At 45.7% G+C, this 25,709-nt stretch overlaps 1 protein-coding gene and 1 long non-coding RNA gene across 7 annotated transcripts in view; one reads left to right on the forward strand and one right to left on the reverse strand.

Moving 5' to 3' along the window:
• Window positions 1-25,709, forward strand: part of IL20RA (interleukin 20 receptor subunit alpha) — a 27,217-nt gene continuing 1,508 nt past the window's right edge. Inside the window, exons 1-6 of one of the 3 annotated variants that reach the window (XM_064169337.1) lie at window positions 1-151; window positions 17,127-17,256; window positions 18,982-19,160; window positions 19,843-20,018; window positions 22,492-22,636; window positions 24,303-24,442. In XM_064169337.1, coding sequence (XP_064025407.1) covers window positions 67-151; window positions 17,127-17,256; window positions 18,982-19,160; window positions 19,843-20,018; window positions 22,492-22,636; window positions 24,303-24,442 — 855 coding nt within the window. In that variant the 5' untranslated portion in view covers window positions 1-66. The remainder of the gene's footprint in view (window positions 152-17,126; window positions 17,257-18,981; window positions 19,161-19,842; window positions 20,019-22,491; window positions 22,637-24,302; window positions 24,443-25,709) is intronic. The other 2 variants (XM_064169338.1, XM_064169339.1) reach the window with 2 other exon arrangements.
• The window catches only part of LOC135189214 (uncharacterized), an 18,699-nt gene continuing 12,895 nt past the window's right edge, over window positions 19,906-25,709 (reverse strand). For 2 of the 4 annotated variants that reach the window (XR_010307970.1, XR_010307972.1), the window contains 3 exons: window positions 25,033-25,170; window positions 24,440-24,541; window positions 19,906-19,989 (listed from right to left, as the gene is read on the reverse strand). This is a non-coding gene — a long non-coding RNA (uncharacterized LOC135189214). Of the gene's footprint in view, window positions 19,995-24,439; window positions 24,542-25,032; window positions 25,171-25,709 lie in introns of all 4 variants that reach the window. The other 2 variants (XR_010307973.1, XR_010307971.1) reach the window with 2 other exon arrangements.

Raw genomic sequence — 25,709 nt, forward strand, 5'->3', positions numbered from 1 at the left:
CCCGGCTCCTTCCACCTGCGCCGTGGCGGCGGCGCGGAGCCGCTGGGCCGTGAGATGTGAGCCCCGATGGGCGCTGTCCCGCCGCGGCGGGGGGCGGCCTGGCTGCTGCTCCTGCCACTACTCCTGCCGCCGCCTCGGGCAGCGCATACAGGTAGGTGGCGGCTGCGGCGCTGCCCGGTGCCGCTGCCCGCCGGTACTAGCCCCGGTGACGCGAGGGACGCGCATCCCTACCTGGGCCGGTGTGGGAACCGGAGTGCCGTGCCGTGAGTGCCCGGGGCGGTTTCCGCGCTCGGTTATCCTGGCGCGGTGCGCTGTGCCGTGCCGTGCCGTGCTGCCGGCGGCTGGAGCCTGCGCAGGCACCCCGGAAGGTGGGGGTCCCGTGTGTCGTTCGCGTTAGGCAGCCGTGCCTTTAGGTAGTGTTGGTGTTGCGGACCTCCGGCACTTAACTGGAGGCGGAACAATGAGTTCCCTAATGCTGCTTCACCTTCTTCTTTCCCCCACAGTTACGCAGACTTAGATTTTCCAAAGCTGTGCGTTGGTTTGCTTTCGGCTGTAACCCGAGCGTGTCCTCTTGAGATGCTCCTTGTTAGATCTGTCACAGTAATTCCCGAAATATCTTTGGTGTTTCTGTCTTCTTTGTGCCACCCCCTGCAGTCCTACCTGAGCAGTCAGGAGCTAGCTTAAAGGCAGGAGATACTCAGCTCATGTGCCAGTGACCTGAGTGGCTCTGATGCCCTTCTCCCACCTGTAAACTGCACCATTCCTCTGGTGACAGCCACACGCCCAAGCACAAGGATCCGAAGGGAGCTTGAAAGGTAGCAGCTGGAGCTGGCTGTGGAAGCAGCTCAGACTGTGAGGATGTTGCCAAGCAGGACTGAGTTTGTAAACTGAAGCTGTTGAATATGTGTGCACAGTGGGTCGCCTGCTCCTATTAGAAGCATCATGCGTTCGTTTTTGCTATCCTTGGCTATAAAACTAAGCATGGCATTGCAGAGGTTAGGAGGTCTTCTGAGCTGCCTACTCTGTGCTCTTGTTCTCTACTGCAAATGTTACCTCCAAACTAAGTACGTAAGGACAGAGCCTGCTCTCACTTAAAACCGCAACAAAACGTCCAGAACCTGTGGGAGTGTTCTTTACATCCTGGATACTCTTAAGTAATACTGTATATTAGTTAAATCTTCTGACAAATCACTCCCATTGTGCAGCAGTGGTTTTGAGCAGTTTTCAGAGGAACCAATGCCAGCCTCTTTTTAGGTAAATGACCTCATGGTTTTATCTTATTTAAGCCCACTCATCATCAGTGCAAGTGTTTTGGAAATCCTCTTTAACTGACATTCAGTTGCCCTTTTGAAAAGACTTAAAATTTGATTATTACTGAGTTTGATTCTAAAGAAGGTTTGGAAATGTCAAGGAGGAGTGTGTTGAGTTTGCCTAATGGTTTTTCAAGAGAGAAGGGGATTTGTTTGCACATTCCTGAGGTTTTAGCTGGGCATAATTTCAGGAGTTTGTTGACAGCAATACCGGCACAGAAGGGAGAGCTGTGTCCTTTTCACTGAAGGCTTGGAACTCACATTTTCACCTTGTTCAGCATGAGGCAGTAAAAGCTGCTTTAAATCAGCCTAGCAGCATTTTGTTAATAATGGAAATAATCATCTGGGGTGCAGAATCATCACAGCAGTGCTCCTGCTCTTACTCCAAAGTGAAGTGGTAGGTAGAGGAGTCCCTTTTGGGTACTTCCCTCCAACAGAAGTCTGAGTCTGCAGTTGCAAGCAAATGCAGTCCTGAAAAAACTGTGGTTGCTCTGAGAACTTGGTCTGGTGCTGGAACAGGAACAAGTTATAGCAGGGCCCAAGTGCTGTGGAAAGCAGTTTTACAGCTGGGCTTCACACTTCATTTCTTGGGCCTCAGGGGGTCTGTGCTGTGCTTGTTCCCTTGGGATCTCTTCTTGAGTTCCTTTCTGAACTCTGTGCCAGCAGCATTTAGATGGGCCTTAGCAAAAACATCAAGCAAATCACCTTCTGTTTTTCCTGTGGCATGTTAGTGTTGCTGGGTTCAGTCTACATCTACAGCTTTGGTGGTTGCTGGCTGCACTCTGCTTTGGAGTGCTGCTGTCTAGGCACCTGTGCCCACCTAACAGCCTGTCTGAGCATTGCCTGGGTTTGTGCAGGACCAAAATTTCACTCATTGCTGTACTTGGGTGGGATTTTTATAGCTTAAAGTTTCACTCTGTGTTAAATTAAAATCTGTGCAAATGGAAAAGCACTGAAAAGGGAAACAGAAAAAGGGAAGAAGATTCAGTGTTTGATCAGTAGAATCAAGAAATGTAGCATGTTCCTCTTTACCACATAGGAGAGCCTAGCAATTTTTCCATGAATCTAGTAAGGATAGAAAGAATATCCTGAATTTTAGGAGGAGTAGAATGTTTATTAGTTTACTGAGCTCTGCCTTAAGTCCTTCCCCATGTGGAAGTTTTCACATTCTTCTGCAGGTAGAGGAATCTTTAAAATATTTAAACTCTACAGTCCAGGACCAAAGGATGCAATAGATGTTGAAAATGTATTGTTCTGAAGACAGAGAAATGAGCCTGGATGCTGCACTGCAAAAATACAAGCCTTTTTGGCATCAGTAAGGCATGTTTGTTGGTTTTGTTCAGGTAAAGCTTGTCATTTTGAAGCTAATCTCTCAATCATTTCACTCTATGTTATGATGTGGTCTTGGAACTGGATTTTTTCTGGACAAAGATACCCTGGAAGATCTGTTTCATCAGTCCATCTAGTGCAAATAGAGCTAGTCCAGTCTTTAAACAAAAATATGCTGAAATCTCTATGGTGTAGAAAAGATTTTTCTCAGTACCAACATTTTCATGTCACAGGCCTGCTTAGATTGGATTCTATCCATCTCTACTGTAGACTCAGCCTTAGATCCCATTGGAGTTGATATGTAGGTATACACATTTCTTATGAAGCTTCCTCCTTTTAATGTTTTCTTTTTACTAGTTGCATCATTTGCTTGGTCTGCATTGATATGCCTGATTTAGTTTGCTTGTCTTTTGTCTTCAACTTAATCTATCTTTTCACTAATAATAGACATCTTCAGCCATCCCTCTAAGCAAATTTCATGTTTTCTTTCACAGCTACTAGAGCAGTGAAATGTGCAAAACATCTCTTATTTGGGATAAATCATAATAATCCTTTCTGGGGGATAAATAATAATAAATAAAAGGACAAAATGGGTTATGGTATGGGTCTTGCAGTTATAGAATCCTAGAATCAGTCAGGGTTGGAAGGGACCACAAAGATCATCTAATTCCATCTCCCCTGCCATGGACAGGGATACCTCATGCTAGACTAGGATGTCTACAGCCTCATCCAACCTGGCCTTAAACACCTACAGGGATGGGGCTTCCATCACCTCCTTGGGCAACCCTCACACTGAAGAACTTATTCCTAACACCTGAACCTACCCATTTATAGATTTTTTTTTCCATTCCCCCTAGTCCTATCACTACCTGACATCCTAAAAAGTCCCTCATCAGCTTTCTTGTAGGCCCCCTTAAGATACTGAAGAGGCCACAATAAGGTTTGCTTGGAGCCTTCTCTCCAAAGTGAACAGCCCCAACTCCCTCAGTCTCTTTTCACAGGATAGGTGCTCCAGTCCTCATGGCCCTTCTCTGGACAGTTAAGTAATTGAGATGGAGTTCAGGGACCACACTGATGCTCAGATCTATTTTATCATGTTAAAACTAACCAGAAGGCAGGCAATATTCCAGTGGTAGTGATCCGCCTCCTTCCCTCCTCACATATCCAGAGTGAATCTTTGCAGAAGCTTCCTGAGGTCAGCATACATACGGTGCTTTAAAACCTTGTAGTGCCTGACTAAATGCTGCTCCTGGATTTGAGAGAAGGGAAGAGATTACTGATTGAAATTCACTATCCCCCAAGCCTGGGACAGCAGAAGCAACTTGCTCAGTTTATTTTCTTAGAAACAAAGCCTGAACAACCACTTTTCCTCCTGCACAAATACATGGCCTTTGAACACCAGGCATCATTTGTGAAGGACAGAAGTGGAATGCTCAGCTCCAAGTTTAGCAGTGCTGTAGTATTTTGGTATTGGCACAAGGTGATGTAAGGTAGATTTTGGATCTGAGAAGAAGCTGATCCACAGCCAGTAAGTATTACCTAAGGTATGAAATAATGTACTGAAACGTCAGATTATTTCACATATAAGGCATGCAGCATGCATGTAACACATAGGCTAATCACCCTGTGGCTGAGGGGTGACCTCATTGCTGTCTACAACTACCTGAAGGGATGCTGTGGAGAGGCTGCTGCTGGTCTCTTCTCATAGGTAGTTGGAGACAGAACAAGGGGGAATGGCCTCAAGCTGAGCCTGGGTAGGTTTAGACTGGACTTTAGGAAAAAGTAGCAGTGGTCAGGCACTGGAATGAGCTTCCCAGGGAGGTGGTGGAGTCACTCACCATGGATGTGTTTAAGGGTCGCTTGGATGTGGTGCTTAAGGATATGGTTTAAGGTGAATCTTGCAGAGTAGGGTTATAGGTTGGACCTTATGAGGAGAGGCTGAGGGAGCTGGGGTTGTTTAGCCTGGAGAAGAGGAGGCTCAGGGGTGACCTCATTGCATTCTACAACTACCTGAAGGGACATTGAAGCCAGGTGGGGGTGGCCTCTTCTCCCAGGCAACCAGCAATAGAACAAGGGGACACAGTCTCAAGTTGTTCCGGGGAAAGTATAGGCTGGATGTTAGGAGCAAGTTGTTGGCAGAGAGAGTGATTGGCATTGGAATGGGCTGCCCAGGGAGGTGGTGGAGGCACCGTCCCTGGAGGTGTTGAAGAAAAGCCTGGATGAGGCACTTAGTGCCATGTTCTAGTTGACTGGCTAGGGCTGGGTGCTAGGTTGGACTGGATGACGTTGGAGGTCTCTTCCAACCTGATTGATTCTATGATTCTATGACTTGGTGACCCTGAGAGTCTTTTCCAACTTGGATGTTTCTGTGATGTCCAAGTCCTGGGAAGCTCACAAATTGCACTTGAAATACTGGCTGTATGTTAGGCAAACTCAGGAAGAGTTCAGAGATAATGGTCTTCCTTGCCTAGCTGAATGATTCAGAGAAGAAAAAAAATCATTCATAAAACAGTAGAGGTAGGAAAAGCTGTGGGGAAAATATAGTGTAAAATAATGATTTTTTTGAATCCTCAGAGTACTGTGTCTGGTATTTTGCATTACCTACTGTATGTCTATATACTCAGCAGGATTGAACCAGGTTTGTGGTGCTGATAATGGGTGTGTTTACCTGAGAGGGGATTGGGCTTCAGGAGTAGGCTGAGTATGATATTTTTTTTCGTGGTATTTCTTGGCTATCTGCCCATGTGAAGGAGAGAAGAATAAATGGAGCATATAAATAAATAAATAAATAAAAAGGAATATTGGCATAAGGAGAACTACAGTATCTGAACAGGTAGTGTCACACTTATGTAGTTGAAAGGTTCATCCTTATCTTCTTATCTCCAGATTTCAAACTCTTGCCAAGCTCTTTCAGACAATGCTGACATCTGTGCCCTATTGCTTGGCTTTGCTCATGGTTTCCAAAACTTGAGAAATTATTATTGCCTGTTAATTAGGATGAGAAATGGGGACACTTGGTATGCTATAAAGGATGGCTACTAGGATGAAGGAGACTCCTTTTATTCAAGGAGTCACATGGAAAAGACAAGAGGTGAGGGGTAGAAGTTACTTCTTGGCAGATGCTCATTGGAATCCAGAAGGAAGTTGTTCACCACGAGAACAGTTGAACAATGAGATAATAGCTCAAGGGAAGTACATTCCTGTGTGTTGGCCAGTTCTAAGACTCAGCTTGACAGAGTGCTGGGCTATCTCTTGAACTACTCTATCACCTCGAAAGGTTGACCCAAATGATATTTGGGGGCCCTTCCAACCTGGCATTCTGTGAAAGCTATTAGGATTAGATCGAAGGCCAAATCTTAGATGTGCATTACAGTAACCCATGTGAATGTTAAATCATAGAATCAACCAAGTTGGAAGAGACTTCTAAGATCATCCAGTCCAACCTAGCACCCAGCCCTGTCCAATCAACTAGACCATGGCACTAAGTGCCTTATCCAGTCTTTTCTTGAACACCTTCAGGAACAGCGACTCCACCACCTCCCTGGGCAGCCCATTCCAATGCTAATCACTCTCTCTGGGAAGAACTTTAACATCATCTCTGAAGAAGTCTTTTGTAACTTATGTGTAAAGGTAGAGGTGATTATGTACAGGAAAATCACTTTAAATCTGCAGACAGGTAAATGAGGCTTAAAATCTTGCCTAGTGGTTTGTACAAAAACAATGTTTGTCAAGTACAGGAAAGATACTAAAAACACTACTACTATACCTATGATTAGATGCTGAGTTGTTCACATCTGAAATTACTGTGGGACACTCTGAACAGTCATACAGTGCCTCAAAGCATACCAGTCCTTACCTGACAGGAGACCCAACAGAAATGAGTGGGTACCCCAGGGAGCCTTCAAGTTTTATGAGTTCTCTACAAGCAATTGCTTCCTAGCGGCACTTAGGTCTTTGATTATCTGTGGGTAGAAGTGTAAACGTGAGACATGAGGGGGGAAAATCATTCTGCAAGTGCTTCAGGGGGCAGAAATGCTCATCAGATTGCCTCATGCTTGCTGGGGTGTCAGCAGCCAGCCTCCAGTGCCACACAAGAGATCATACCTCAGTCCATGCTGGCTGTTCCACGGGATGAACTTGAAATTGCCTCTTGCCATTTGCAGGCAGTGGGAACTGGCCATTTGTTGTCATTTGGATAGAAGTGGCTGTGTGACCTCAGTGGCTTGATTGCCTGTGAGGTGAGGCACTGAAGCTTGCTAAGGCTGTTGGTCCTTCCTCTCAGATATCAGCTGCAAGAGAGGCTTTTTGACCTGTCTCTTCTGAGGCCTGCCTTTCCCTCAGAACTGAAGGCAAATGCCTTCTATTTTATCTTAGCTCAGTACTTGTGAGCTCCTGCACTCTCCCCTGGCCATGGCTTGTATTCCAGTGTATAATATGCAGACAATTCTATAGAGTCACAGTATCACAGTATCACAGTATCACCAAGGTTGGAAGAGACCTCACAGATCATCAAGTCCAACCCTTTACCACAGTGCCCAAGGTTAGACCATGGCACCAAGTATTCCCAAGAAGCAAGCACTTATCCTCTTGCTGATGTCACACAAGGGAAAACGTGGGTTGAGAATTGGGGATTTAACTAACCGAATTAGTTTGGACTCCAGGAAAAGCGAAAGCACTTCTCTAGCCAAGCCCTCAGTAGGTCAGAGAGCAAGGAGCAAAACCTCTTAGGCAACAGATATAATGTTGGCAGTTCTAATTGCACTGCTGTTGCCTAATGGATATCCTAGCCTGCACTCAATGGTGGAAGACAAAACTATTTTTTGCTCAGTTTCTTTGTAAAGAATAGATACTTTATGTAAGGATAGACTGGAAGTGATGTGAAATGTGCTGTATCAGGATTCACCTGCTCTCACACAGCATATATTTCACAATATTCAAACTTAACCTTTGGGTAGTTAATGAAAAATAAATGTAAGTTGTCAGAGGTATTCTAATTAAACTTCCATTTTCTTGCCTGTTGGGCTGTAGTTGGCCTAAGTAGTAATAAATTGGTAACAATAAATGCTCTAGGGAGAAAATCCTCAAAATTAAAGGTTGTTTTAAACATTTTATATCATAGAATCAACCAGGTTGAAAGAGACCTAACAGGTGTTTGTTTTTTTTTAAAAAAAAGGCTGTTGTGTCATGAAATTGTCAAGAATTGGCTGTTAAAATTCATTTAGTTCTTTTTTTTTGGGAAAAAAAGGGTTGCTTTCCAAACCACAGAAACTTAGGCAATTTGCTAATGAAAAATGAATAGATAAACAAATAAATAAATGAACAAGCAACCAACAAGCACAAAATACCTTTGATGGGTTATAACTCTGAAAGCCTTGAATCATAGAATCAAGCAGGTTGGAAGAGACCTCTAAGATCATCCAGGCCAACCTAGCACCCAGCCCTAGCCAGTCAGCTAGACCATGGCACTAAGTGCCTCATCCAGGCTTTGCTTGAACATCTCCAGGAACAGCAACGCCACCACCTCCCTGGGCAGTCCATTCCAATGCCAATCACTCTCTCTGGTAACAACTTTCTCCTAACATCCAGCCTAGACCTCCCCTGGCACAACTGGAGACTGTGTCCCTTTGTTCTGTTGCTGGTTGCCTGGCAGAAGAGACCAACCCCTACCTGACTGCTGCCTTGCTTCAGGTAGTTGTAGGCAGCAATGAGGTCAGCCCTTTGAAGGGGTCATGAGTAATTTTAGATGAGCACTCACCGTGTTTCAGGTCAGTATTGATCACTCAGGATCAATAGAAAACATAAATGATCACAGGACCACAGGATGTTAGGGCTTGGAAGGGACCTCCGTAGATCATCAAGTCCAACCCCCCTGCCAGAGCATCACCATAGAATCCAGCTCAGGTTGCACATAAACACATCCAGATGAGTCTTCAAAGTCTTCAGAAGAGGAGACTCCACAACTTCTCTGGCCAGCCTGTTCCAGTGCTCCATGACCCTTACAGTACCTACAGTAACTTTCTCCCACTTAAGTGCTTCAAGGTAAGTATTTTACAACAGGGCATGTTTAGATAGTGTGAACTCTGCTCTTGCACTTACAAACTTTCTACACAGTGGGAAGAAAACTCAGTTTGTTCCATTTCTGTCATTCAAGTTAACAGAAAGGAATGAATGTCAGCTGCCGTGGCCATCTCAGCTGTCTCCTAGCAAGCCTTCAGTGAACTGGAAAGCTTTTCTCCTGCTTTCTGAAGATGAGTCTTTCTGGACCAAGTCTGAAATGTTCTTTGACCATTATTATCTGTAAAGGTGTTTTTGTAAGTTAGGACAGGCTTGGATAAATAAATGCAAGACCTCACACGTAGGAGGAGTACATGTCAGGGCAAGCTGCACCTTCAGTCCTGCATCTCTCCCATTCTTTGGGCTGTATTTCCATTTGCTCTCTTTCCCCAGATGACTTCCTTGGGTTAACTTGTTTCCAATGGCAGCTTGCCTGTTCCCACAAAAACAAACCTTACATGCCCCAGTCTCATCCTTCTCCTATGTTTCTCCAGCAGTTCCCTCATCTGCTCCACCATCTGATTCTCACAGTCTTACATCTCCATTTTTGTCCCAGTCTTTCTCTCCCCTGTGCCTCCTCTTAGCAGCCCGTGACAGGCACCTGTTCTGGGAGGGCAAAAGTGTGCTTTGTGGTTAGCTCTCGAGCACTGTTATGACTTGAACAGGAAATTGCAACTGTCTCCTCTCCACGTTTCCCACCAGTGCCACTCAAGTCAAATATTTTGCTAGCCTGACTTCATACCCATCAGTCTCAGGGCTCCAGGAGCTCCGATGACTCCTACATGCTTCTCCACCTCCTTCTCTTCCTCATTACCCAGCCTGCTGAGTCCAAGTCTAAAAGAATGGGCAGAAAGAAAAACTTTTAAGCCCACTGTGGTAGTTTAAGGCTTATTGGAATACTCTAATAAGAGAAAAGGGAGCAGAATCTGAATGAGTAGGGTATTGGTTGTAAAAATAATAACAATGATAAAGTATCATTCATTGGTTTGCTGGGAGGTGTGAAAAGTTAATGTATGAACAGTTCTCTCTTCTTGGCTCTTGGGCACTGGATCTGTTTGCTGTTCCATCGCTCTTCTCTAACTCCCCCACTAACACTTTCCAGGTAACATGCAACCCTTGCTGGTTTCTTGTCTGAAGAGAGAGAGGTGATGGTGTTGGCCCTTTCTGGACTTTCTTTGTCTTGAGGGGAAGATTGGATTGCTGTATTATTTCTAAACAGTATATAATTGCACATACATGTAAATATCTTGTGTATACATGGTTGTGAATTTAGCTTTGCTCTGAAATATCTTACTTCCAAGCCATTTGAGCTGGTCTGGTAAATTTTAATTGGGGAGTGTGTGTGTGGGGGAAGTTCCCAACCCAACACACCCACTTAATGTAAAAAAAGACAAAAAACACTCTAGTTTAATTGTGGCTAAGATGACTAAAACCAGGTAGTGATATTTGCTAATGTATTACTGCCTTTGCTGGATTTCCTTTCCTCTCTGTTAACTTCTGATCTCCAATTTTGGCTCCGATCCCCTGTTTACCATCTGGTGTACTCCCTCGCATTCCCGCGTGGCCAGTGCCAGCTTGTTGAAGCTGCAGGTGTGCCAGAAAAGACAGTGCCACTGAACGTGGTGCTAAATGTACATCTGTTCTGACAGAGTATAACAGTTTGTGTCTTATGCTTAGGCATGTGTTTGAGGGGATTTGAGGGAATATCTTTCACTGACAACAGTATAGCCGTTGTAACAGGTGAACTGGAGGGAGCAGAAGTGGGTGGATTCAAATTGCATGTTAGAAAGAAGGTCTTAACCATGAGGGTGGTGAGACACAGAAACAGGTTGCCCAGGGAGGTGGTGGAAGCCCTGTCCCTGGAGGTGTTTAAGGCCAGGCTGGATGGGGTTTTGAGCAACCTGATTTAGTGTGAGGTGTTCCTGCCCATGGCAAGGGGGTTGGAACTAGATCCTTGAGGCCCCTTCCAGCCCTGACAATTCCATGAGTCTGTGATAGAGTAAAAGTTCCTTTAAAAAAAAATCAAGAGCAGCTGCATAGAAGGAGCAAGCAAAATGTCACAGAAGTTTGGGGAAAATCACCAAAAGCTGTACAGAAACACTAAAGGCAGGCCTGTGGCTAACAGCACTGCCAGAACCGTTGTCCTAGATTGATTGGTGCTTCACTGGTGGGTCTCAGCTCCCAGTGGGAGAAGGAAAATCGAGGACTCAGCCCGTTTGAAAGGCTGCCCTCCCTCCAAAGTGTGTGAGCATGGATTAGATCTACAGCCTTGATGTGGCAGCTGCAAATGGTGAGGCACATGGGGTTCCTGCAACGTTGCCCATAAAATCAGTGCCTCTTCAGTCAGAGGTGCTCCCAAGCTCTGCTTTCGTATAAGGAAAGAACAACAGCAGTTGGAGCCAAAGTCTCTGTCACTGTCAGAAAAGGAGCTCCTCTTCAATTCCAAGGCAACTACAGGGGTGGAGTCCCTGGGTTTTACTGCCAGGGTTGTTGGGAAAAGCAGTGTTGCAGTAAGGCTTGCCTTTCTGTCCTAATGCTTTCCACATCAGTCACCTTAAATTATATCTTCCAATTGCCTAGAGAAGCCCTGTGACATTGCTTGTTGGTTTCTTTTATCGGCTAATTTGGTGATTGCACCCTTGTAGCCATGCTGCAGTAAAATGCAGCAGATGATTGCCCTGCCCGACAGCAGTGCAGTCAAAACCAGTCACCTACACAGGAGGCATTTCTGTGCCAACAGGTGAGCTTTCAGTGAGTCCTCTGCCTTCCCTTGGCCCCGGAACTTTAGACAGTGTACAATAAGAAATACCTACTCTGAAATGTGTTTTTATGCTTTGCAGCTGCTAGGCTGCTAAACTCGAGTGAAAAGTTAACAGTGAGGGCACAGGTCACTGCAGCTGTGTTTGTTCTGCAGCACTGACATTAAACAGCTGTTTGTCACTGAGGTAGGCAGCAGAGAGAGAGCAGATACTGAGCAGGTGGGAGCAGCAACGTGGAAATTGTCTGTTTGTACTTGTATTGGTGTATACTGTCCTGGGAGGTGGTGGAGTCACCATCCCTGGAGGTCCTTAAGGAAAGATTGGACGTGGCACTTGGTGTCAGGGTTTAGCTGATGTTGTGGTGTTAGTCCTTAGGCTGGACTTGATGCAAGAAAAATACTGAGGTGCTGGAGCAGGTCCAGAGGAGAATGAAGAGACCAGTGAGGGGACTACAGGGAAAGGAGAGGTAAGGGAGCTGGGACTGTTTAGTCTGGAGGAGATTCAGGGGGGACCTTATCACTCTCTACAACTACCTGAAGGGAAGTTGTAGTCAGGTGGGGCTCAGGTTCTTCTCCCAGGCAACTTGTGACAGGAGAAGAGGGCATGGCCTGAAGCTGCACCAGGGAAGGTTTAGGTTGGATGTTAGGAAGCACTTTCTCACAGAAAGGGTGATCAGGCACTGGGATGGACTGCCCAGGGAGGTGCTGCAGTCACCATCCCTGAAGGTCTTTAAGGAAAGATTGGATGTTGCACTCAGTGGCATGGTTTAGCTGATGTCATGGTGTTAGGTTATAGGCTGGACTTGATGATCTCAGAGGTCTTTTCCAGCCTCAATGATTCCGTGTTTCTGTGCCCTGTGTGCACACATACATGTGGAGATAGACATGATTATAACCAAACACAAGCTTTGAAGAGTGACCGTTCAAGTGAGGCATGTACCCGACAAGGACATCTACAACATTAAAACTGATTAGGTTTTCTGAGCCCAGCTGACACTTTGATAAAGGAAATCTGAGAGACTTGTGCCATGCAGTCTTTTACTCATGTGAAGAGTCTCACTAACGTCAGTGGGGTTTTTCGCTCGCACGTGAAGGTGTTTTCAGGCTAGGTCATGTCTTATTTTGGAGACTCTCACAACAGCTTATTTAAGATCAGAGCACATCTCTTCATTGTGGAGGTGAAGTTTGCAAGCCTGTGTCATTATTTCCTTTTCAGTCCAGGTATGTAGTCACGAAGATGTAAACAGTTAGGTTACTCAAGGTTTGATTTACAGCATTTCCAAAGGCAGTAATTAAGGTCTCCAGGTTTTGCCATGCAAAAAAATCATTAAGTAACTTTGATATACTAGGAAGTGGTGACAGCCATTGCAGGCTATCACTGAACCACAGAATCATAGAATCAGCCAGGTTGGAAGAGACCTCCAAGATCATTCAGTCCAACCTATCACCCACCCCTATCCAGCCGACTAGACCATGGTACTAAGGCAACTCCACCACCTCCCTGGGCAGCCCATTCCAATGCCAATCACTCTCTCTGCCAACAACTTCCTCCTAACATCCAGCTTATAACTCCCCAGCACAACTTGAGACTGTGTCCCCTTGTTCTGTTGCTGGTTGCCTGGCAGAAGAGACCAACCCCACCTGGCTACAACCTCCCTTCAGGTAGTTGTAGACAGCAATGAGCTCTGCCCTGAGCCTCCTCTTCTCCAGGCTAAACACCCCCAGCTCCCTCAGCCTCTCCTCCTAGGGTTTGTGTTCCAGGCCTCTCACCAGCTTTGTCTCCCTTCTTTAGACACATTCCAACACTTCAACATCTCTCATGAATTGAGGAGCCCAAAACTGGACACAGTACTCAAGGTGTGACAGACTAAACACAGCAAACCAACGTCTATGATAGATTTCAGCTCTCACATAGGCTTGTACAAACTGAAAATATTCCACGTGACAACTATGCCATTAATTTCAGTTAGTGGAAATAAAATCAGGATATAACAAGAGATCTTGTGTTTGAAGACATGATACTGAAATAAGCAGCTGATGTACAGACTTAGAATCACAGAACATTAGAGGTTGGAAGGGACCTCCAGAGATCATCAAGCCTAACCCCTCTGCCAAAGCAGGATTATCCAGGGTAGTCTGCACAGGAATGCATCCAAGTGGGTTTTGAAAGTCTCCAGAGAAGGAGGCTCCACAACCTCCCTGGGCAGCCTGTTCCAGTGCTCCCTTACCCTCACTGTAATGAAGTTTCTCCTCCTGTTGAGGTGAAACCTTCTCTGTTCTCGTTTGTAGCTATTGCTCTTTGTCCTATTGCTGTGCACCATAGAAAAGAGGTAGGCCCCATCCTCTTGACACCCACTCCTCAGATATTTATAAACGTTGATCAGATCTCCTCTCAGTCTTCTCCAGACTAAACATCCTCAGGTCTCTCAGTCTCTCTTTGCAGGGGAGATACTCAAAACCCCAGTCATCCTCATGGTTCTCCACTGGACTCTTTCCAGCAGGTCCCTGTCTCTCTTGAACTGGGGACCCCAAAACTGGACACAGTATTCCAGGTGTGGCCTTACCAGGGCAGAGTAGAGGGGGAGAAGGTCCTTACTAGATCTGCTGGACTCACTTTTCTTGATGCAACCCACGGTGCCATTGGCTCCCTGGTGCACATTGTTGTCCACCAGCACTCCAAGGTCTTTCTCCACGGAACTGCTTTGCAGCAGGACAGCCCCTAACCTTTGCTGGTGCCTGTTGTTATTCCTCCCCAGATAGAGGACCCTGCACTTGTCCTTATTGAGTCCTTCTGTAACTGATAACCATGTGTGACGGTTTGAGCTAGATTTCTAGCTCAGACATTAAAAAATGGGAACAGATAAACTTAGCAGAAGAGTATTGGAGTATCTGAGTAGAGAGGTGATCATTCCAGGGACAGGCCATGAAATGGTAACAATGGGTAAGTAATGTAATGTCATTGGAGTACCAAAAGTCTTATGTCTGGAAGCACAGCTTGGATCTTCCCCTTTGCTGCTTCTGCTGCTTCTGTTGTTTCTGCTGATACCTTCCCCCACCACTGTTGTGGATGCTGCTTCAGTGCCGCTTGACCCAGTCCCCATCTTCTTTAAGGTTATTATATTCTGTAGTAGTTTATTCTCCTTATACTGTTATATTTAAGCTGTAAAAAATACAATTTCATTTTTTCCTGACTTTCCAAATTCTGAGTTGTAGTGAATTTACTGTACTGGGAAAGGGTTCCACTCTAACCCATCACACCATGGAGCATAAACGTTCTGTTTTCTACACATGTCTGCTGATACTAGCAAGCATAGATTAGACAAGGAGAAGTTCATTCTTAACTATCCCTGGGGAAATAGTGGTTTTACAAATGCAGAACTGAGGAATAAAAAAACCTTGCATGATCAGTAGTAAGGCTTTAGCAAGGGAACAAGACCAGAAACAGAAACCAAATCTCTGCTTTTGCAGCAACTGGCAAGTTAACAGTCTCCATCCCTCTGCCTTCCGAATACACTGAGATGGGAGCACATCAACAGTGTTATGCCTTAGATCTTGTGCAGATACAGTCTGTGGCTTCTGCATGCTGAGATTGGCCAGGCTGCTGCAGTCAGTGTTTCTGTTTTGAAATGTCATTTACCACAGTAGAAACCACACTGGGAGGAGGAATATTTAAAAACAGCTACCAAACCCCATCTTTGCATGCTACAGGTTTAAAGATCGCTTACTGTAACTGACAAATGCATGACTCTTGCTACTTTAAAGTGTACTTGAAGCATGTTCTGATGCAAGGATGGACAAATCTTAAAAGGCACAGGCAAACAAAAATCTACTCAGTGATTGACATTGGAATGGGCTGCCCAGGGAGGTGGTGGAGTTGCCGTCCCTGGAGGCATTCAAGCAAAGACTGGATGGGGCACTGAGTACCACGATCTAATTGATTGGCTAGGGCTGGGTGCTAGGTTGGACTGGATGATCTTGGAGGTCTCTTCTATTATTCCTCCACATTTGTGGTGAACATGAACAAAAAGAGTATCCTTCTCATGTAAGGACTTACAGTGTGCCCTGACAGCAGTGGTGACTTTTACTTACAAAAGCAGCTGTATGTTGCATGTACAAGTCAGCGAACGTTATTACTCTAGTAATGCTGAAATACACTGCAAAAAAAAACCCTTATGGTCTGCTTAAGGAAGTCAGAGACTTCATACTTGTGATGGTTTGGGTGTTACCTGTCCCCCACACTTTGGAAAATCCCCCAGACTAGACTCAGGGGCTCTGGAAATGGAATGAAGCTTTATATTTACAGCTTAGCACAATCTACAAGCAGATATTTACAGTATATACAGCTATATACAAATTAAAAAGGTAATACAGAAACACAACAGCCCTCCCAGAAACCTGAGTCCCCAGGAGGGGCTCTCAACCACCCTTCCACCTTCCTCCCACCTCTCTACCTTACCCAAGACTTTGCCTTACACCCAAGGAAGATTGGAGGGTCAGCCAGGGGAGTTAGGAAGCAGATGGTTTAGTCAGACAGCAGGTTAAGTTAGAGAGAAGTGCAGCTCACAAAGCCAAGAGAATGACTCAGCAAGCCTATGACTGAAGTAAACATCACCACTGTTTCCTTTTCACAGCCTGTAATCTAGTTCTTCTCACCAAAGCATCCTAGCTGGGCTCAAACTAGCACAATACCGTTCCTACTATTTCTGTTAACATGCTTTGTTTCAACCTTTCTTTTGTTGTCTTAAGAACTCGAATTACATCCCAAGAGGAAGAGCTTAAAGGGTATTGAAAAATCCTGAAGAACCACAGAGTCACTTTTTCTCTTCCCCATTATGCTCTTGTGGCCACTTATAGCAAGAAGCTCCTTCCCAGCAGCTTCATCTTCAGGGCTGATGTATTATGAAGATGTGAAACGGGTTTCTTAATAGCCCTAGACTTGCTTATCCATTTCAAAAGCTCATGCAATGGCCAGCAATTTAGAAGTGTGACTTAACCATTGGTGGTTACTTATGAGAATCAGTGTGGATGACCAAATGACACTGGGGCTATTGTGACCATCTCATCTGTGATTTCATACTTCTGTGTTTGCTATAGACTCCATGTGTCACAGTATCACCAAGGTTGGAAGAGACCTCACAGATCATCAAGTCCAACCCTTTACTACAGAGCTCAAGGCTAGACCATGGCACCAAGTGCCACGTCCAGTCCTGCCTTGAACAGCTCCAGGGATGGTGACTCAATATATATAATGTTTCTATAAACACCTGGTTAGATTCTTTGAAGTCCACTAGAATTCTACTGAAGCATCAAGCCTGTTTTTACAATTCCAGTGTTAAATTGTTCTGATATTCCAACACCTTTGTGATTTCACACAAAGAGAGCATGTAGACTGATCTTGTCTAGCTTGAGTTTCCAGTTCCTGGATACTTCCATGCCAATGCCTGTCATAAATGGCAAAGGCATTTTGGCTAAAGAAAACCCACACCCATACAGGTGCAATTTGGAGCTGCACTAGGTAGGGACACTTGAAATAAAGTAATTTCTGTGGCCAACAAGCTTGTGCTTTGAATAAGGCAGGCAGTATGAAGAATGTTATAGCCTGCTTAAATACCCTTTAGGTTAACTTGCCAGCATGTTCTTAGTGTATATTGTTCCTTTCTTATTTCCTTTCCCAGGAGAATTGTATTGCTCTTTGCCTAACCCTAGGAATGTCCATTTTGAATCTGTAAACATGAAGAATGTTCTTCACTGGTCAGCACCAGAGGGCACAGGAGATGGAGTACTCTACAAGGTGAAGTATTCAATGTAAGTTTGCTCCTTTTATGCCCCAGTGACTTTTATTTTAGCATTTGAAATGATAATTTGCAAATAAGCCTGCTAATAAGCAGGGAAAGGAGAACTAAAATATGGGTTAGGCTTAAGCAATATGTTTTAAAGTTTTACTTCTGCTACTGCTTACTTCAGATTCAGTTACAGAAATTTATAAGGAGATTTTCTTCACACGAAAGACTTCAAACTAAAACTGTGCAGACTGAATTTGAGAGCTCTCTGATTTGTGCAAGCAACGTTAACATCCCAATTAGTCCCATATAAGCCCTTTCACATCAGGCCTACTCGGATTTATTTTTCACCCAAAACCCGTGGAAGTCTTATCTTTTACCTCAGCTGCAGTTGGGAATTCCTTGAAATTGCAGCTTTCTGTGAAACAAGCAAACTGCTTTAGCAGCTGCACTATCAGTTTCTGTGCTATGTTACCACAGAATCACAGACCCTTAGAGGATGGAAGGATCCTCCAGAGGTCAGCACTTCCAACCCCCCTGCCAAAAGCAGGATCACCTGCATCCAGGGAGGTTTTGAAAATCTCCAGAGAAGAAGACTCTACAAACCCCTGGGCAGCCTGTTCCAGTGCTCTGTCACCCTCACTGTGAAGAAGTTTCTCCTCCTGTTGAGGAGACAGGGCCCAGTCCTGCTCAATATCTTTATTGGTGATCTGGATTAGGGGATTGAGTCCAACATGAGTAAGTTTGCAGATGACACAAGCTAGGAGCAGATGTTGATCTGTTGGAAGGTAGGAAAGCCCTGCAGAGGGACCTAGACAGGCTGGATGGGTGGGCAGAGGCCAATGGGATGAGATTGAACAAGGCCAAGTACAGGGTTCTACACTTTGGCCACAACAGCCCCAAGCAGCACTACAGGCTGGGGACTGAGTGGCTGAGAGCAGCCAGGAAGAAAGGGACCTGGGGGTACTGGTAGAGAGTAGCTGAAGATGAGCCAGCAGTGTGCCCAGGTGGCCAAGAGAGCCAATGGCATCCTGGCCTGCATCAGGAACAGTGTGGCCAGCAGGACAAGGGAGGTTATTCTGCCCCTTTGCTCAGCACTGGTCAGGCCACACCTTGAGTGCTGTGTCCAGTTCTGGGCCCCTCAATCCAAGAGAGATGTTGAGGTGCTGGAACATGTCCAGAGAAGGGTGACGAAGCTGGTGAGGGGCCTGGAACACAGACCCTGTGAGGAGAGGCTGAGGGAGCTGGGGGTGTGCAGCCTGGAGAAGAGGAGGCTCAGGGGGGACCTCATTGCTGTCTGCAACTACCTGAAGGGAGGCTGTAGCCAGGTGGGGGTTGGTCTCTTCTCCCAGGCAACCAGCAACAGAACAAGGGGACACAGTCTCAAGTTGTGCTGGGGAAAGTATAGGCTGGATGTTAGGAGGAAGTTGTTGGCAGAGAGAGTGATTGGCATTGGAATGGGCTGCCCAGGGAGGTGGTGGAGGCACCGTCCCTGGAGGTGTTGAAGAAAAGCCTGGATGAGGCACTTAGTGCCATGGTCTGGTTGACTGGCTAGGGCTGGGTGCTAGGTTGGAGTGGATGATCTTGGAGGTCTCTTCCAACCTGGTTGATTCTATGAAACCTTCTATCTTCCAGTTTGTAGCCATTGTGGCCTGCTCTGCTGACCGCAGAGAAGAGACTGGCAACCAGGCAGCTAACATCATGGCAAGAGCTTTTATGCAGCTCCTTGCTCTTTTCTTTCCCACTGCAGGTATGGTGTTGGCAAATGGATTAGAAAGCCAGAATGCAGGAACATCAACAGAACATGGTGCGACCTCTCCAGTGAGACCTCTGACCACGAAGAGCAGTACTACGCGAGCGTCAAAGCCTTCCTAAACGGGAGGTGCTCTGGCTGGGTAGAGACGGCACGATTCAACCCACTTACAGACAGTAAGGGAAGCTCATCACACAGCCAGATGTTCAGTGGCCTTGATAAATCCTGTGTGCTCAGCCTGCATGTGCCTTTGTCATGTGTGATACTGAAATATTAACAGCAGGTTCGGGGTGGTTTATTGTTTGAAGTTGGTTTATGTTTGTGCTATTGGCAGAGGTAACTGAAATGGTCACGTTGCGACTTGGATATATGTGTACTGTCTATACAGCCTTGTGTGGCTACACACTGAATACTCTTTTATGCTGTAGTAAAGCTTCACTCAAGGCAAATACAGGCTGCAGCAGTATAAAGAGCTCTACTTTGGAACAGGCTTTATTAAATCAAGCAGTAATCATACTCTAGAGTGCAGTATCTGTTATCTGTGCCGGGTAATCTGAGAACATATTGGTCATTTAGCTGGGTTTAGCAAATTGAGTTTCAAGGTTGTTTATTCTGCAAAGTCATAGGGATTCCTAGGCAAAAGTCCAAGTCAGCCTTCACCTTCTCACTGTTAAGGTCCTCTTAGTTATCTGATAAAATAATTTTCTAGAAATACAAATTAATTGTTCAAAGTCCTATTTAGACTCCCTAAAGCATTACTAAAGGCCAATGAATACCATCCACTTTTAGAAACTGCACGGCCAAACCACTGTGCCTCTGCCACACTTGACTGCTTTTTTTGCACGCTCATTTCTCCAGCTAAAATTGATCCACCCGTGGTAAGTGTATCTTCTACTGAGAAATCTATTGCCATCCTTCTGACCGCTCCTGAGAAGTGGAGGAGAAGTCCTGCAGAAGAATCTGTGTCGCTGCTTCAGGTGTATCCTGGCCTGCAGTACAACGTGTCTGTCCTCAACAAGAGAACAAAGAAGCGGGTAAGCTTTGACAGGTAAAGCTGCACAACTACACCTGTGGAACCTGTGCTTTGTGCTGCTTGAAATGCACTTAGTCTGTAACAGCAAGTTTCACAAGAGAATTTGTAGCCTTATAGGGCTGTAGCATTGTTCAGGTTGGAAGGGAGCTCAGAAGTTCTCTAGTCCAAAGTCCCTCTCTAAGTAGCATCAGCTGTGAGCTCAGACCAGGCTGGCCTCCCAGATAACCTGAGGAGATGTGGCATAGACAGCTGGTCTGTGAGGTGGATTGAAAACTGACTCCACAACCAAGTTCAGAGTTGATATCAATGACACAGATTCAAGTTGCAGGCCTGGAGCCAGTGGTGTTCCCCCAGGGATCAGTACTGGGTCCAGTTTTGTTCAGTGTCTTTATTGAGCATCCAGATGAAGGCATTGAGTATCCCCAGCAAGTTTGCCAATGATACCAAACTGGAGGTGTTGACTGACAGCCTGTCAGGCTGTGCTGCCATCCAATGAGACCTGGACAGGCTGGAGAGCTGGATGAAGGCAAACCTTATGTATATAGAATAATGTCATGGAATCAACCAGGTTGGAAGAGACCTCAAAAATCATCCAGTCCAACCTATCCCCCAGCCCTATCCAGTCAACTAGACCATGGCACTAAGTGCCTCATCCAGTCTTTTCTTGAAGACCTCCAGGGAGGACAAGTGCAGAGTCCTCCATTTGCAGAGGAATAACAACAGGCACCAGTTGGGGGCTGCCCTCATGGAAAGCAGCTCCATGGAGAAAGACCTTGGAGTGCTGGTGGACAGCAAGTTCTGCATGAGTCAGTAATGTGCCCTTGTGGCCAAGAAAACCAATGGCATCCTGGGGTGCCCCAAGAAAAGTGTGTCTAGCAGGTCTAGGGAGGTTCTTCTGCCCCTCTACTCTGACCTAGTGAGACCACACCTGGAATACTGTGTCCAATTTTGGGCTGCCCCGTTCAAGAGAGACAGAGACCTGCTGGAAAGAGTCCCGTGGAGAGCCATGAGGATGACTGGGGGACATGAGCATCTCCCCTACAAAGAGAGACTGAGAGCCCTGGGGCTGTTTAGTCTGGAGAAGAGAAGACAGAGATCTCATCAATATCTATAAATACTTGAGGGGTGGGTGTGAAGTGGCTGAGGCCAATCTCTTTTCACTGATCAGCAGCAATGAGACAAGGAGCAGTGGCTACAAACTGGAACACAGGTTTCACCTCAGCATGAGGAGAAACTTCTTTACAGTGAAGGTAACAGAGCCTGTTCTCTGGAACAGGCTGCCCAGAGAGGTTGTGGAGCCTCCTTCTCTGGAGACTTTCAAAACCTGCCTGGATGCATTCCTGTGCAGACTACCCTGGGTGATCCTGCTTTGGCAGGGGGCATTGGACTAGATCCCTGGAGCTCCTTTCCAACCTCTAAGGTTCTGTGATTCTGGTCAGAGTTTGTCCAGTTGCATCCTGAAACTGCCAAGGATGGACACTGCACAACCAGTGGCACTACTTAATTTTTTTTCCTCCTAAGAGACAAGTCACTTCTTTATTAAAAAAATAAATAGAGTTTTGATTGCAGCCAGGAAAAGGAGGCAGCTGACACTTCTTACAGTTTCATTATTCTTCCCAGAATATTTGTCTTCTTGTGATACCTTTTGTATATGAGAGCTTTGCCTTTACAGAATCAATCAGGCTGGAAAAGACCTTCGAGATCATCAAGTCCAACCTGTAACCCGACACCATCTAATCAACGAAACTGTGGCACCAAGTGCTGCATCCAGCCTCTTTTTAAGCACTTCCAGGGAAGGGGAGTCCACCACCTCCCAGGGACAAGAAGCAATGGGCACAAACTGGAACCCAAGAGGTTCCATCTGAACAGGAAGAAAGATTTCTTTCCTGTGAAGGTGCTGGAGCCCTGGAGCTGGCTGCCCAGAGAGGTTGTGGAGTCTCCTTCCGTGGAGAGATTCCAAACCCACCTCAACACTATGATGCTGGGCAACCCGTGTTAGCAGTGGGGCTGGACTGGATTATCCTCAGAGATCCCTTCCAACCTCCACCCTGCTGGGATTCTGTAATAAGCTCCATACAGCTTCTCCAGCCATGGAAGAAAACGCTCTGTCTTCTCTCCTGCTCACTTGCTAACATAGAAGCAAAGCCACACACTGAAAAAAAAAAATGTGTTAGCAGTGGGGCTGGACTGGATTATCCTCAGAGATCCCTTCCAACCTCCACCCTGCTGGGATTCTGTAATAAGCTCCATACAGCTTCTCCAGCCATGGAGGAAAACGCTCTGTCTTCTCTCCTGCTCACTTGCTAACATAGAAGCAAAGCCACACACTGAAAAAAAAAATGTTTGCTCTGCTTGTAGCTCAGATTTAGGTTGATTACTGAAATAGGACTTCCATAGCTTTAATTAGCTTTCTGTAACTGAGGAGTTAAAGGGAGGGGGGAGGGAAAAAAATTGTATTTTTTTATGTCTTCCAGTGGTTCTTCTCCATCAGCAACAACACCTTGCTCGTGCCCTGGTTAGAACCCGGAACAGCTTACTGTGTCAGCGCACAGATACATGTCCCCACACCACTTTTGCACAGTGGCTTCTCCAAAGAATATTGCATTTCTACCTTGAAAGGTATGCATAGGCTGGCAAATTGCAATAAGGAGACGTCAGCTAGAAAAGAATCACAGTGATTGACTCTGTACACCTCTTACGGCTCCGCTCTGAGAGTGGCAGCTGGCATTGTTTCTCTCCTCTCAAAGTATTTGTACTGATAGAAAAAAAATCTTTGCTTTTAGTAAAATACAGCTGGGATCTACTGACTGGAAGGTACATCAAAACTCTGAAGAAAATTACCTGCATTCTTTGAGTTTTAGTGAACATGGAAATGTTTTTTTTTTCCCCCCTCAAACGACCTTTGGGAGGGGCAGAGCTGGGTCAATGTAAAGTGTGCAACAGGACAGCCAGAGGGAGGAGTTCTTACTTTTTTTTGGAATTTAACTTAGAGTTGGGATAATTACAACAAAGTGTCCTATACCTCAAATGTATTTTTTTTTTAAGTTCCTGTAAGTTTCTTGCTTTTCCTTTTGCAGTGTGGTGAATGCATACAGTACTGTCTGAATGGCCAAGAAGGACAATGCCATCCGGGGTATCATAGAATCAGTCAGGGCTGGAAGGGAACAGAAGGATAACCTAATTCCAACCCCTCTGTCATGGGCAGGGACACCCTACCCTAGAGCAGGCTGCCCACAGCCTTATCCAGCCTAGCCTTAAACACCTCCAGGGATGGGTCCTCAACCACCTCCTTGGGCAACCCATTCCAGGCTCTCACCACTCTCATGCTGAACAACTTCCTCCTCACCTCCACTCTCAATCTCCCTACCTCCAGCTTTGCTCCATTCCTCCTAGTCCTGTCACTACCTGATAGCCTAAGTCCCTCCCCAGCTTTTCTGTAGGCCCCTTCAGATCCTGGAAGGCCACAAGAAGACCACCTGGGAGCCTCCTCTTCTCCAGACTCAACAGCCCCAACTCTCTCAGTCTGTGCTTATAGCAGAGCTGCTCCAGCCCTCTGACCATCCTTGTGGCCCTTCTCTGGACATGCTCCAGCATCTCCACATCCCTCTTGTAGTGGGGACTGCAGAATATATATATTGGAAGGACACCAGAATATATATTAGAAGGTATAGAAGGGCTGTGGTTAGTAGGTCAAGAGAGGTTCTCCTCCCCCTCTACTCTGCCCTCGTGAGGCAGCATCTGGAGTACCATATCCAGTTCTGGGCCACTCAATTCAGGAAGGACAGAAAACTGCTTGAGAGAGTCCACCCCAGAGCTACAAAGATTATGAAGGGAATGGAACATCTCTCTTACAAGGAGGAAACTGAAGGAGCTGGGGCTCTCTAGCTTGCAGAAGAGGTTGAGGGGTGACCTCATTAATGTTTTTAAATATGTAAAGGGTGAGTCCCAAGAGGACAGAGCCAGGCTCTGCTCAGTGATGCCCAGTGACAGGACAAGGAGCAATGGAAGTTGAGGCATAGGAAGTTCTATGGAAATGTGAGGAAAATTTTTCCCTGTAGGGATGACAGAACACTGGAACAGGCTGCCCAGGGAGGTTGTGGATTCTCCCTCTCGGGAGATATTCAAGATCTGCTTGGATGTATTCCTGTCTGATCTGGTATAGTTGATCCTGATCTGGCAGAGAGGTTGGACTGGATGATCTTTTGAAGCCCCTTCCAGCCTCTAACATTCTGTGAATGCATTAAAAAGTTGCTCAGTGCAATGAAAACTTCTGTTTTGTTAACAGATAAAACAGCAGGTGAGACTGCAACAATCATATTTGGATACCTTCTGCCTGTAATCCTGACTGTCCTTTTTATTTCAATAGCATGCTATTGTGTGCACAGGTACATTCATGTCATCAAACAGAAACATCCAACAAACCTGGTAAGTGTTCTGCATTGAAGTAGGTCTCTGATACACCTGGCACTCACAGCAGAGCTGTGCATTTTCCAGGGCTCTGAGTCAGCTATGAGGAAGCTGCAACTAAAAGTGGTATTTGCTACTTAGGTCAGCGCAGCATCACAGGGAGGGTTATTAAATGCATGAAAAACAGAGTAATAACTCCAGTTAGCAACAGTGTCTTAAAAAATCAACAGATCTCAAAAGGTGACCAGGACTAGTGAGACTAAACAGTCCCAGGTCTATCCATCTCTCTTTGTAGGGGAGATGCTGCAGTCTCCCAGTTATCCTCATGGCCTCCAGCTTGAAAGCACTGAAGTGCAGTTTTCTGGTGGTTGTTTTCCTATTGCACTTTTAGTGCCTACTCATGCAGTATTTATTCTTGTTAGAAGTATTGCTCATTTCAGAAAGATTCCTGATGCATAACTCAATGATTTCTTAGAGAGTCAGAAAGCAGCCTGTGACAGACTGCCTGGTGCAGGCTCCATATACTGCACTTCACCTTGATGTAGCTGTCTCTCTGAAATAAACCTGATATGATTTAATTCTCTTTAAGATATAATTGAACATGGTACCTGATTCTGTGCTTGTGGGATGTGGTTCTGTAAGCTGTGACCCAGGGACAACTCTGATGTTTTCTGCGAAGTCACTTGAGCTTATGTTGGTGGAATCAAAACCAGAACTTGATAGAATTGTTCTAATCACTACTCTGACTTGGAGAAGAGGAGAAAATGAATATTAGAGCTGGTCATAATATAGTTCTGCTTTGGGTAGAAGGAAAAAAGTGGAGCATGTTAAATCTCCTGGAAGATGATCAACTTCCTTCTTCTTTAAATTGAAATAATCTGTTCATAAGGTCTAGCCTAGCCTCATACTTTAAAAATATATGACAGCATAAGAAGTATAAGACATAAGTATAAGAATATATGACAGTATAAGATAAGATATGTGACCAGGTGGCCAGGAGAGCCAATGGCATCCTGGCCTGGATCAGGAATAGTGTGGCCAGTAGGACAAGGGAGGTTATTCTTCCCCTGTACTCAGCACTGGTCAGGCCACATCTTGAGTGCTGTGTCCAGTTCTGGGCTCAATTCAAGAGAGATGTTAAGGTGCTGGAACATGTCCAGAGAATGGCAATGAAGCTGGTGAGGGGCCTGGAACACAAACTCTAGGAGGAGAGGCTGAGGGAGCTGGGGTTGTCTATGCTGGAGAAGAGGATGCTTAGGGGCAAGCTCATTGCTGCCTACAACTA

Source organism: Pogoniulus pusillus, chromosome 31 (assembly GCF_015220805.1).
Source record: "Pogoniulus pusillus isolate bPogPus1 chromosome 31, bPogPus1.pri, whole genome shotgun sequence".
Lineage (NCBI taxonomy): Eukaryota > Metazoa > Chordata > Aves > Piciformes > Lybiidae > Pogoniulus > Pogoniulus pusillus.